A 12645-nucleotide genomic window follows, 5' to 3' on the forward strand; every position below is an offset into this window, starting at 1 on the left:
GATGTCTGGGGTAAGATCTGGGGTAGCACGTCAAAACACAGTGGATAAACCCACTTCATGTTCATATTAAGCCCACCTGGAAACAGCCTTCTTCGATCATAGGCGGGTTTCTGAGACACGCTCGTCTTTTCTTCGGTCTGGTATCTCGCTCTTATCGCATGCGATTGAAGCCAGCGACAATGGTCAATATCTTTAAGCGACCCAAGGATGACTCCGCCAACCCCGCGCCTGCGGAGGTCTACAACTGGAGGATCTATGGCTTGGCGGCTTCCGCGGCCATGGGGTCCGCGATGTTTGGATACGACTCTGCGTTCATAGGAGGTACTATGTCGCTTCCATCCTTTCAGAGTCGATTCGGTCTCGACTCATCGACAGGCACCGACCTTGCTGCGCTCAAAGCCAACATCGTCAGCACATTTCAGGGTGGATGCTTCTTTGGTGTCTTGTTGTGCTACTACTTGGTTGAGCGGCTGGGCCGTCGCTGGGTACTGATCGGTTGCGGCGCGCTCTTCGACCTGGGCGCGATCTTACAGCTCGTTGCCAGCGGTAATTTAGCCCTAATATACGCCGGCCGAGTTTTGACAGGTTGGTCACGATGCGATTCCAAGTCCTTGCGGTAGCTGACGCATCGAAACTAATTACAGGCCTTGCCGTTGGTTCTTCGTCTATGATCATTCCGGTTTATATCTCCGAGTCTGGTCCCCCTGCGATTCGCGGGCGCCTTATTGGAGTATTCGAAATCTTCTTGCAGTTCTCTCAGATCATCGGCTTCTGGGTGAATTACGGAGTCAACATACATATTTCAGGAAGCTCCGACACCCAGTGGCATGTGCCATTCGCACTGCAGATTATCCCTGGCAGCCTTCTGTCCATTTGCATGTTTCTTCAGCCTGAGTCTCCTCGCTGGCTTTTGAACGCCGGTCGCACTGATCAAGCGAGGAGGGTTCTTCAACGCCTGCGAAAACTGCCTGCCGACCATCCATATCTGAACTGGGAGATCAACACGGTTCTACAACAGATCGAGGAGGAGACTGCGATGGGTGCGAATAGGGGCCTGTTGGAGAAACTGCGGGAGATCAAGCTTCCCACAAACAGACGCCGCCTTCTGTTGGGCATCGCCCTAATGTTTATCCAAAACATGTGAGTGGTTGTGGTCGTCTCAGTGTGAAATTGCAACAGAGTACTGAGCTCAATCATTCCAGGTCTGGCATCAACGCTCTCAACTATTATTCACCCTCGATTTTCCAATCCATCGGCTTTACTGGCACTAGCGTAGGTCTTCTGGCTACCGGCATTTTTGGCATTGTCAAAGCATTTGCTACAATGCTTTACATGATATGGGGCGTTGACGCCCTCGGCCGCCGGCAATCCCTTATGATCGGTTCGACCGGGGCCGCGATTGCGCTGTTCTATCTCGGAGCATACGCGAAGCTGTCTGGATCTTTCGAGGCCGGTCAGTTGTCTGCAGGCGATAGAACACCAGGTGCCTATGTCGCTATCGTAATGATCTACATATTCGCCGTTTTCTATGCCATCTCATGGAACGGCATTCCATGGATCTTCTGGTATATCCTCTCCGACCCTCTCACGTTGGCGCGCTGCTGACCTTGCCCCATAGCGCTGAGATTTTCCCCATGGGTATCCGCTCAATCTGCCTGGTCTTCACGACTTGTGCTCAGTGGCTCGGCCAGTTCACGATTGTCTACTCGACGCCTTACATGATGGCGGACATCACGTATGGCACGTTTCTGTTGTTCGCTTGTTCTGTCGTGTTTGGATTTGTCTTCACCTTCCTCCTCATTCCAGAGACCAAGGGTATCTCTCTTGAAGACATGGACGTGCTGTTCACCCGCAAGGGCATGCCTCGCACTTGGCGTCGGCAGACTGAGGAGATTATCAACCAGCGTCGGGATGATGGCCATGCTGATGCTTTGGGACGTGACGAGAAGGAGATTGCAGCGTCTCACCATGAAGCTTAGGGTGTTATATGATTCATAGGCTGTCGAACAACTCCAGCGGGAGCTTTACTAGCTTCTCCGGCACCGGAACCAGCATGCCTGGATATGTTTGGCAAGTGAAAGTCACAAGATCTCGCGCTCTCAGTATAATTAATATCTGTCTTTTATCAATCACGCAATCCAACGCCTGGCCGTGACTGAAAACTTTCACTGCAATTGTGAGAACCACGTGTTCATACCCCGTTTGTGCTAGTACATGAGTTGAGCTAAGTTGACTATATCTTATTAGCCGATAGTTCTAATGGCAGTTAGCTTTGTCGAGATATTGATGTCCGATCTCAATGCGTTGCGGCGATGAGAGACGGCTATTTTCTTTGCCGGCTGCAAGAGGCGGGACGGAAGCTATTCCCGGATACTGGACGGCGTTGACATCACCCGATGAGCTTTCTCGGAATTTGAACGGCATTAGAACCAACAAAACGCGGGGGAAAATCTACTTAAGTATCGCTATTGACAAAGTACATGATCACCACCTGTGAAAAGCGCATAAATATAAATCTTCTCCACAACCACACTATCAACTTCGCACGCCTATTCACCATCGTCATGGCGGACATCCTTTTCGATAATCACAACCATGATCCGCGTCGACAAACCTTCATCATACCCCTAACTTACTCAGACATAGCTCTTGGCGCTGCTGATATTCCTCGTATCAGCCATGGTGGTGACATTTGGGAAATGAGAGTCGATCTCCTCAGCCCCTCTCGTGAGCCTCTGGGTACCACGAACTTGCCGCCACTGAGCTACGTCCAAGCTCAGATAAAGCTCCTTCAATCTCTATCCGACATGCCTATTCTCTTTACTATCCGCACAGCGCCTCAAGGGGGCAAGTTTCCGCCGGACGCCGAAAACGAGGCTCTGGCGTTGATGCTCATGGCTGTGGAAGAGCAGTGCAAATACATTGATGTTGAGATCGAATGGTCTCTTGAACTGGTCAATGCTGTCGTTGAGAAGAAAGGAAGTTCGAAGATCATCGCCTCGTTCCATGATTGGACTGGTGATATACGATGGACGAGTGACCTCCTGCGGGAGAAGTATGCCACAGCGGACGCATTCGGGGGTAAACACACAAATCGTGAGCTACCTTCTTAGCTTAGCTGCTAATCCGGACTCCATAGATATCATCAAGCTCAGCATCTTGTCCGCAGATGTCTATGACTGCCACGAGCTTGCTCTGTTCGAAAGAAGTCATTCTTCAAAAAACCCCAAGCCTCTCCTTGCCGTGGGCATGGGTCAGTATGGCCAGCTTTCAAGGATGCTTTCGCCGATATCACTTGTAACACACGAGCTCCTTCCCGCCCCATCTGCTCCCGGTCAACTCACTCTGGCAGAGGTGAATCGTGGGAGACAGCTGATGGGCCTTCTTCCGAGACAATAATTCTGGGCTGCGCGAATCTGATTGCACCCTTGCTCGTGTCCAGATCACATGTCACAATCTTTTGTCGTCAGAGTAGATAATGGAATGAATCCTCTCACAAGCTGACAGATCTTCTGCGATCTAATGATCTGATAAGTGCAATCGAGAGCCTCGGGCAGATTGTGACTTAAGCCCGAGTTTATCAATTAATGCTGCTATGATATCGGACGGGATTCGGAATTACACAGACGTAAGCGCCATTGCTTGTGCGATGTGTATCAGCTGCTGATCGCTCTTACGCCGTCGACCACATTGTATGCCAAATCGGGAATAGCCTCATTCCGGCTGACATCGCGGCCGTTTCCCAAAAGGGTATACAAACTGGTCAGCGGAGATATGGCAAGACTTTGAGGGAAGATGGCGCAGTTTTTGAGTCCGTTCGTCAATTTGAATGCCAATCGCTCTTGATTCTCGATTGAATTTCAAGGCATCTTTGACAGCCCTTGAGGTATAAAGATTCACGCCCATGCCGCTCGTCTTCGGATCATCACTACCAGCACACAGCTTCCAACAAAATCATTCTGTTTCTCATTTTATTATAACGTTGAATCGAAACCCCAACACGTTTCAATATGACTGGTTCTAAGGATCTCCCTCCCTCAACATCTTCCTTTGGCGGCGTCTTTTTTCACAATCAATTCTGCGCCAAACCCCAATGGCCAGCTCCGAACACCAGCCTTGCAGGTAAAACGGCCATTATTACCGGCGGCAACACTGGACTTGGGTACGAAGCAGCCATTCAGTTGCTTGGCTTGAAGTTGTCGCACTTAGTCCTTGCCGTCCGCTCCCTCGACAGGGGAGAGGACGCAGCAGCCAAACTCCGCAAGCAGCACCCTGGCGCCAGCATCGATGTGTGGCAACTCGACATGAATTCGTATGACTCCATCCAAGCATTTGCCCGTCGAGCCGAAGGCCACCCATCTCGGATTGACATCGTCATTCTCAACGCCGGCATTATGAAGATGTCGTTTTCCAAGAACCCGAGCACTGGGCACGAGGAGACACTGCAGGTCAACTACTTGTCCACGATGTTACTCGCCATCCTTCTACTGCCGGTCCTGAAGGCTAAGCGTAAGCCCGACGGCGACCCTGCACACCTAACCGTCGTCAACGCTGCATTGACGCTCGCCGCAAGCTTCCCCAACAGGGATGCCAAACCCCTGCTACCGTCGTTTGACGACCCCAAGACATTCAGCTCCGAAACATACAACTCGTCCAAGCTTCTGGCTCACATGTTTCTTTGGAAGCTTTCCGATATTGTTTCTGCCGACGACGTCATCGTCAACCTGTCAGATCCAGCTTGGTGCAGGGGCACTGCCTTGGGCCGAGATGCTCCTGGCCTCCTGAGGTGGGGTCTTTGGGCCTTTGGAGCGACGGGCAGAACTCCGAGAGTCGGGGCCTCTTGCTTTGTTGATGCTGTGGTGAACAAGGGCAAAGAATCTCATGGATGCTTTCTGATGAGCTGGAGTATTCACCCGTAAGTTGGCAAAGCCTGGCCTCGTCGGCTGCATAGGTGACTAATGCATTGCAGATTTGCTGCCTTCCTTTATACACAAGAAGGCAAGAATGTCACAGAACGGCTATGGGTTGAAACAATGGATCAGTTGGAGTTTGCTGGTGCTCGTGGTATATTGAAAACGATGTAGGACGAGCCCGCCTCATGCAAGTGGTAAATCTACCCTGGAGCGGTTGGTGGAACTCATGCTCAGCATTCCTTTTGTTCAGTTATCGCAATCCATTGTACCTATCTATTGCTAGATCAATGAGTTACGCTGTTTCCCTTCCTTCGTTTTTCAGTTATTCGTGGTGGATTATTAGAAATGGAGCTTCAGATCACATTCCTTGCCAATCGTTCCGCACCCTGTTCGTGATAGCTGTCCATCTTTGCTGTTGCTTGAACGAAAACCTATTTTAGAAACCATCTCTCACAATCTCCGATCAATTCAGGACTTATGACCAGCTTTCTCCAAGCTCTCCGAAACATGCCACACACTGGCAAGTCACTTAGGGGCGGAAACCTGCCGAGCATCTCGTCCTCTATCGCAGTCAATCTCTCCGCCACCAATTCGTTGCCATCATTCGCGTGCCTAAGTCTCCACGACATCCTGTTAACCTTCAGGTATGTCAGGCTTGGCAAAGCGACAGCAATTCTCTGCACGTTTGTCTCCCACGTTGGATTGTCGTCTAGGCGAGCAAAGCCTTCCCAACTGTCCGCCTTGTAGCTGACGATCATCAGTTGCTCGATCGCATGCATTCCGTTAAGATGACTGAGCAACTCGTTCATACTCGGGCTTACGCTTTCAACGAAAACGCGCATACTTTTGATCCATATGCAGTCTCCCAGCCGATCAGAGGCTTTGAAGCGTCTGTGCTTAGCATCACCCAGGCGGAACCTGCCAGGGACCACCAAGCGTGCTTTCGGAGTGTAGGGGAACAGGGGAGAGTCAAAATCGGTCCACAAAATTGGTCGTAAGATCGGCTCCACGTCCCTTGTCGTGAAGTTGATCAGCGGGTTTTCATCCCTCTTGCGTGCTCGTTGACTGGAAATAGCTTCGAATAGCTCGACACCACCCTCCCAGTGGTCAACTCCGTCATTACGAAGGGTAAGTTGGTTTTTGAAGGGTGTCTCTGCGGCGTAGATGAGCCATTCCATAATATCGTCGTCCATGTCGCCGAACGAGAATCTGCGAAGGCGTGGCATTTTGTCGTACGTGAAGAGTTTGTAGGGCATCAAAGGAGGTAAAACTCCAATCAAGTTTGCCGAATACATCTGATTGTCGAAAACGCGAAGCTCTTCGAGCACCGCCAAATCAGTGAGGGAGTTGATATATTCGATGCTTCCCTGGGGATCACAGACAAACCCGACATCCTCGTCGAGGTTCAGTTTGCGAAGCTTCAGAGGCGGCTTTTCTAGTGCTTTGTACTCATCGCAGAGGCTGTGTAAAACGTATCTCCACATGCGGAACGTTTGCACCTCCCCACGCCGGTGAATGCCTGGCGCCGGCTTTATCGACAGACTCAGCTCCTCCAAACGCGGCGCGAACGACAGAAGTTCCGCTACAGATTTCTGCCAAGAAACAGCACTCTCGTCGATGCCGATCAGACTTAGGGCAGCAAGGTTCGAGAATTCTGGAAATTGAAATTTGCCAATTGAATGATCGCAGCTTCCAGAGGTCGCACCCTGATTCGCGTCCCGGTAGGGGATGCGAGGAAACGCCTGCTCTAGTGAGAGGGACTGCAGCTCTGGGCAGCAGCTGTGTAGGTAATCAAGCGTCTCCTCCCAGAGAAAACATCCCACTAAGCCTTCAGGCTCAGCATACGAGGGTGCCGAGAAAGTGAAATGACGGAGATTGGGGCACCGCTTGACGATCTGACAGATTGCTCCGTTGAGTATGGGACCGTATCTGGAGGAGTCGTCTTCCATGTAGCTGAGCTGGTCCATATGCAAGGAAGAAAGCTCTCGCGTATGTCGAAGGCTTGAGCTCTTCAGAAGGGCTGCGAACTCTTCGGAATCGGGCTCAACACAATGAACGTGGGTATGTTTGACGACGAGATGGTCGAATAGGGATTGGGAGAAGACGGAGTTGAACATCTTGTTGGTCAGGCACAGCGAGTGAAGGTCGGTTCTGTCGTGAATCTGGAATAGTAAAGTCAGATAGTGAAATAGTTTTGTCACAGCTATCGACTCACGTATGGCTTGAGTAGACTGAGAAGGTCGTCGTTCTCCACAACATCTCCCATGACCTTGCAGCTCACACTCCACTCTAGGGTCGGAAGGCTAGCGCTCCAATCCATATTGTTCATTTTTAAGGGGGGCAGGTCGGCGGTTGACGTGTGGTTGGTCTCTTGGCTGGGCCACGACTCCATGGATGCCGGACTTGAGGTAGCTAGCTGTCTGGGGACGAGTCAGTAAAGCTAAAGATTGCGCATGTGTAAGGCTAGGGGAATGTTTACTCGCCAGGAATATAATTCTCCGACAACGTTGACTGCCAAGGCGTTCTCTGGGCGGGGAAAACAGCAACTTCGCGCATGCGAAGGCCTTGAAGATTTCAAGGCCATATGGTCTTGAAATACTGGATGCTCCGAGCAATAAATATTGCTGTCGGTCTTGGAGTGGTTAATCAGGATGCTGCTGAGAATATAACTTCGAGCGAGGTGTACCATGCAGCCTTGATCACTGATAGGGAGTTGGACGAAGGAGTCTCTTGGTTTTGGGGTCCATTCACTGTTCAAATGACAGCTCGTCTTCTCACTTGAACTCCTTAAAATTGTCTAACGACCCTTCCGTTGGAGCATACAAATTACTTCAAATTGCCCTTCGATGGAAGCCTTGCCATGGAAAGGTTTGGCTAACACGTCAAATTCGCTGTCTTTCTCCTCTCTCTTGCTGTACGCGAAACCTCCCCGATCAAAGAAAACCACAACAATATTCTACCTCGAAGACTCGCGGAAGCCCTGGAAGCCCCAAGTGCGCGAGAGATCGGACGACAAAGGTGAAAGAAAATAGACAGCTGAAGTTCTCACTCGCACTTACCTCGAGTTACTCCTACCTTCCTTCCTGGAGTTTGATTCTGGCCAAGAGTTTTCACTTTCCATATTCACCTCACGAGGTCAAGATATTTCAAGGGCTCTCCCATCCACCACTCTCTCCCACTCACAACACCACGTCAGTGAATATCGCAAACATCACGATGGACGCCGACAACTCGCTCTTCGGCTCGCCTGAGCCTTCGAAGATCGCTCTGCCCGGTAATCCGCAAGGCGACATTCCTCGGAGCGTCCCCCAGACCGTCGCGCCTCAAGATGTCCTTCTGAACGCGAACCTCCCGTCTGGCCAGGCATCCACTCCATCTGCTCCGTCTTCCAGCCCGTTCGTTCGTTCTCAGACTGTCGCTTCGTCTCCGAGTCCAGCTCCCTCTCCCGCTTCCACCGCCACCGCTATTGCCGCTTCCGGATCGGCCAGCCCCGAGGGCCAGCGAAAGTGCACCAAGTGCAAGAAGGACTTCCCCTCCTCGTCTTTCTCCAGCAGACGCTCCATGGGCAACGTCGAGTACTTCGCCCACTGCTACGATTGCCGTGCGAAGCGGAGAAAGTCCGCCGCTGCTACCAAGGCCCGCAAGGACGCTGAGAAGAAGGCGGAGAAGGACAAGCAACACGCCGACCAGGAAGAGCAACAGCGACAGAAAGATCATGAGTCGTTCCAGCAAGGTGCGGAGCGTCGCGACGCACAGCGAGAGAAGCTTGCGTCCCAGCACCGGCAGCTGCAGGAGCTTGAGCAGCACCGTCTTGACAACATTGACTACCATCACCACTCAATGAGCCGTTTCGAGCCGCAGAACTACGATGGCCTGGATTACGACGGCATGAATTTCGAGGACGACATGGAGGCCCTCGCCAAGAATTCGCCTTCTCCCTATGTCTCGCCCAGCGCCTTCTTGCCTTCCGAGAGCGACTTCGAGCCCAAGCTTTCTCCCAATGCCATCGGCTCTGGAACCGCGCTCCAGGATGGCAACACTGACTTCGGTTCTATCGACCACAACGTTGCTGTACCTCACACCGCCGGCCACAACAGCGTCGACAACAACTCACTCAAGCCTCCTGCCGCCATCACTGACTTGTTCGTCGACCCCCTTCCCGCCGCCGAGGGAGCAACCGGCGAAATCCCCCGAGGTCAGCTGCTAGACTACGACCACTTCGAGCAGACTACCACCGTGGTCATGAAGACCCGCATGTCGGACGACATCCACAAGATGCGCGCCGATTACGAGCGCCGCAAGTTCAACGACGCGCGCCACAAGTGCCCGTTCCTGCTCACGCAAGACGACAAGGAGATCGACCGACTTTGGAAGAGAAGAGAGGCGGCCATCACCTTGGACCTGATGGTTGTTCCCATCCCCGAGCCGCAGCCCATCTTTGGCCAGTCGTACAAGGATGGCTCCCACCGCAACGTCGCCGGCGCCTACGACTTCCCGATGCATTGAATATGAGATTTTCAGGGATGGCTTGCTTGCTTGCTTGTATGTATGATAAGGGCGGACACGGATTGGCTTGGTTTCTGTATGTTGCTCTGAGACAGAGAAGGAAAGGGCATGAATGACCCTGGAAAAGATGTCAACTAGATTGGAATCCTACTTTACTTGAGTGTTGCCAGCTTCTACTGAGACGCGTCGTGATGTTCATGTCGACGCTGATGACGCGTTTGTTTGCCATGGTGAAGACATTCTCTCCTCCGCAAAGGAGTGGTGACGATACAGAGAAATCATGCCAATCAATCGAAAATCCATCCATCAGCCAATTTCAAACCATACCTCCGGCTCATGCTGACTGAGTTAGCTGGCAGTGAACAGAGGTTGAACATCGAGAATGATGGGACGGGAAGGCCATTCAAGGAATACGTACTCCGGAGTTACGTCCCTCCAGCCCGAACATGTGTGGCCAATCCGAGCCGGTTAACTGTCTCCACTATGCACGTGAGATCGCGAAGCGCACAGGCCAGCGCGAAAAGGACCCACCCGAAGAAGAATTTCTTCAACGCGAAATTTTCTGAGCCCCTGCCTTTTTTTCCTCTTCTCCATCACCCGTTCTGAGAGCACACGCTGCCCTCAGAGCGTCAAGCCAGTTCGGTAAGTCACCAAGAGATTTCATTCCATCTCGCAGCACATCTCCCTTTGCATGATTAAATGTTCCACCTTATTCGCAGTTTCCACGCAAGACGTCACTCGAGCCTTTGAGACGTGCGATGAGCGTTCAACCTTCCTTGGATGTATGACCTACAGGGTTGCCTTGTATCTGTTTTGATGGAGTCAGACTTGGCTTGGAACATTCGCTAACATTCTGTTCAGATTTACGTATCGAAAGAAACCTCGGTACTATGACGTGGCCTCGAGAAGAAGACAGCATAGACGTCGCGATTTCGAGACTAGGAAGCTGTGCGTGTCTCGTTGCCATATCTTTCTGATTTTCTGGCTGTGAGCATCGCCTGCCCATGCAAACAATTAGAGATATCATGAATACAACTGCTTCATACTCCCACCATTGCTCCCCATCTGTGAAGTTATTGCGCCTCTGGCCGATTGTGGTTGGATTGAATTAGGGCCCTCGCGACTACCCAGCCAAAGACCAATACCAGCCGCCGCAATAAGCGCTTGAAGTCTGAAACGCAAAGGTTCTCCCCTCGGCTACTTATTGCATTAGTCCATGTTTGCGGCCTGCGAAGAAGCATACCTGCGTGACGGCCTACACCAAGTGGAATGCACTTCAACCCGGAATAACTGCTGGATCAATCAATTCAGGGCACAAGCAAGGCAGGAGATAATTTCCCAGCCTGCGTTATTTCAAGTTCAAGAAGCGTGATTCGGCGCAGACTGTCTCGCTGCTTGCCAAGAAGGCTGGGAAGCATGCAAGTCTCAGACATTTGGAGGAATGAGCATCACGGTGGCTGGGCAACTGGTTCGCCAGCCAGTGGCAGGCTCATGGGTCAAAAGATAAATAAGCTATGCCTTCCCTCAAGGCTGACTGCAATCCTCCAACCCAATTCATCCCGCAGATTTCATTTCACCCTTGCTATACCTTATACTATTTTCTCTTTGCCACCAATCACTGAACGATGGGCGACTATCTGTACAACCGCAAGCAGAAGGAGGACGAGGTGATGGCCATCATTGACTACGAATTTCAAGACCGCGACCGCTTGTGGGAGGCCCTCCAAGGGAAGGGGTCCCTCGTGACCCAAATTGGTGGCCGCCCAGTGCGTGACAACAACAGAATGTTGGCTATGGTCGGTGACAAGATCGTCGGCTTGATCATCATCCGCAACGAAAACAGCGACGGGCGTACCATAGGTAGTGCAAAGCAAATCTGCAATGCAAATGTGCCTCAGCAAGCTAATAGTCAGCAGGTCAAGCCACCATGCGTGTCGCTGAGCTCGCCTGCGATTCACGGCTCGTCGCTCTATGCGACAACATTGGTCTAACCCAATGGATCAATGGCAGTCCTTTCAATGGCGGACTCGTCTCCAAAGACAATAAAGCCGCAACCATTGAAGCCATCGTTGGGGCTGTGTTCGAGGACGCGGGCGAAGCTGTCGCAAAAAGGGTAATGGAAAACATGGGCATCATCGAGCGTACGGCCTCTGAGCCTGTCTGAAGCAGCTTCACCACGGTAACGTACCAAACCCTTCCCCCACTGAAAGCTATGCTGCGCCTGTGCCTGTGGAAAAGCGTTCGTCGATCCTCAAGCGTCTTTGGACCCTCTTCCACGGGCAAATGCAGGATCATATTAACGGACTAGTGCTGCCCTAACCAGAGGGAACCCGGGAAACCCTGCCAAAAGGCATCCGGCGTCCAATACGGTTGTGCTCTACCGCTTCCGCGCACGCCCTTCAGCCAACTCACTGGTCGGGGGAGGGATATTGAGGCAAGCTGGGGCTTTGCGTGAGTGTTGACATCCCTCGGACCGGAGGCTTAGAAGAATGTGTGGAAGGTGCAGAGCACGCCCGTCGTTGGACATCGGATGCCTTTTGGCGGGTGTTCTGGGGTTCCCTCTGGTCGTGGGCCTCTTTGCAGGGTAGGCGGGAGCCCCGGCCTTCCTACCTGGGCAACCTGGAACTGTGGGCCGTGAATAAGGAAAGCTGGTGATTCTCGTTGAGATCTTCCGGTTCTAATTCATGGATAGAACAGGTCGAAAATTGTGGGACGTATTGTTGCTGGTGGATTTCGGGTGCATGGGACATTGATGGGATGGATGAAGAAGTTTGGGAGGGAAGATGACTCCAGACACTCGTTGCAAATCTTGAACTCTTTGGGCAGATGTTCTTCCACGCGGTTGGCTAGCACACGAAGGCCTTCATACCTTTCTGTTTGATTGAAGCTGTTGCAACTCAACTGTTGCCACGGTGGGCTTTCATTTCATTTTGTTCTGTTTCAACAACGGACCTATTCATCATCACAATAGACCCGTTTCGAGCTGGGCAAAGGTCTTCAAGAAGCACAACATACATGACTTGCCTCTCCTGTGAAGATGACAAAGCTCTGGCGCATACTTCAGGGTTAGCAACCAGAACCTTGGAGTAGACGTGCATGAGTGCAGACTTCATGTGAAGCCTCGTGTCGCATCCTATGTTAGCTTCCACAAGAGTCGCATCAGGTCTCAGGAATATCTCCAAAGCCATGAGTAAGATTTTTGCAGGCGCCGAGCGGGCTCTTGGGG

At 51.8% G+C, this 12645-nt stretch overlaps 6 protein-coding genes across 6 annotated transcripts; 5 read left to right on the plus strand and 1 right to left on the minus strand.

Moving 5' to 3' along the window:
• Nucleotides 1-179: 179 nt before the first annotated feature.
• Nucleotides 180-1979, plus strand: qutD-20 (putative quinate permease; the record flags this gene model as incomplete). Its single annotated transcript, XM_032027257.1, has 4 exons — nt 180-585; nt 645-1140; nt 1203-1565; nt 1619-1979. 4 exons carry the CDS (start codon nt 180-182, stop codon nt 1977-1979), a joined length of 1626 nt encoding a protein of 541 aa, XP_031876346.1.
• A 585-nt stretch (nt 1980-2564) lies between these two features.
• On the plus strand, nt 2565-3399 carry ARO1 (Pentafunctional AROM polypeptide; the record flags this gene model as incomplete). Its single annotated transcript, XM_032027258.1, has 2 exons — nt 2565-3081; nt 3140-3399. 2 exons carry the CDS (start codon nt 2565-2567, stop codon nt 3397-3399), a joined length of 777 nt encoding a protein of 258 aa, XP_031876344.1.
• Nucleotides 3400-4010: 611 nt separating this feature from the next.
• Nucleotides 4011-5084, plus strand: yanD-0 (Short chain dehydrogenase yanD; the record flags this gene model as incomplete). Its single annotated transcript, XM_032027259.1, has 2 exons — nt 4011-4915; nt 4970-5084. The coding sequence occupies 2 exons, from the start codon at nt 4011-4013 to the stop codon at nt 5082-5084; spliced, it is 1020 nt and encodes a 339-aa protein (XP_031876343.1).
• A 260-nt stretch (nt 5085-5344) lies between these two features.
• CGGC5_v009218 (uncharacterized protein) lies at nt 5345-7233 on the minus strand (the record flags this gene model as incomplete). The annotated part of the gene is made up of 2 exons (XM_032027260.1): nt 5345-7075; nt 7129-7233. 2 exons carry the CDS (start codon nt 7231-7233, stop codon nt 5345-5347), a joined length of 1836 nt encoding a protein of 611 aa, XP_031876353.1.
• Nucleotides 7234-8129: 896 nt separating this feature from the next.
• Nucleotides 8130-9419, plus strand: CGGC5_v009219 (uncharacterized protein; the record flags this gene model as incomplete). Its single annotated transcript, XM_032027261.1, has 1 exon — nt 8130-9419. One exon carries the CDS (start codon nt 8130-8132, stop codon nt 9417-9419), a length of 1290 nt encoding a protein of 429 aa, XP_031876352.1.
• A 1625-nt stretch (nt 9420-11044) lies between these two features.
• CGGC5_v009220 (uncharacterized protein) lies at nt 11045-11583 on the plus strand (the record flags this gene model as incomplete). The annotated part of the gene is made up of 2 exons (XM_032027263.1): nt 11045-11279; nt 11336-11583. 2 exons carry the CDS (start codon nt 11045-11047, stop codon nt 11581-11583), a joined length of 483 nt encoding a protein of 160 aa, XP_031876362.1.
• Nucleotides 11584-12645: the final 1062 nt, after the last annotated feature.

The sequence above is a fragment of the Colletotrichum fructicola genome, assembly GCF_000319635.2.
Source record: "Colletotrichum fructicola Nara gc5 chromosome Unknown KSG_Nara_v1_contig05, whole genome shotgun sequence".
Classification (NCBI taxonomy): domain Eukaryota; kingdom Fungi; phylum Ascomycota; class Sordariomycetes; order Glomerellales; family Glomerellaceae; genus Colletotrichum; species Colletotrichum fructicola.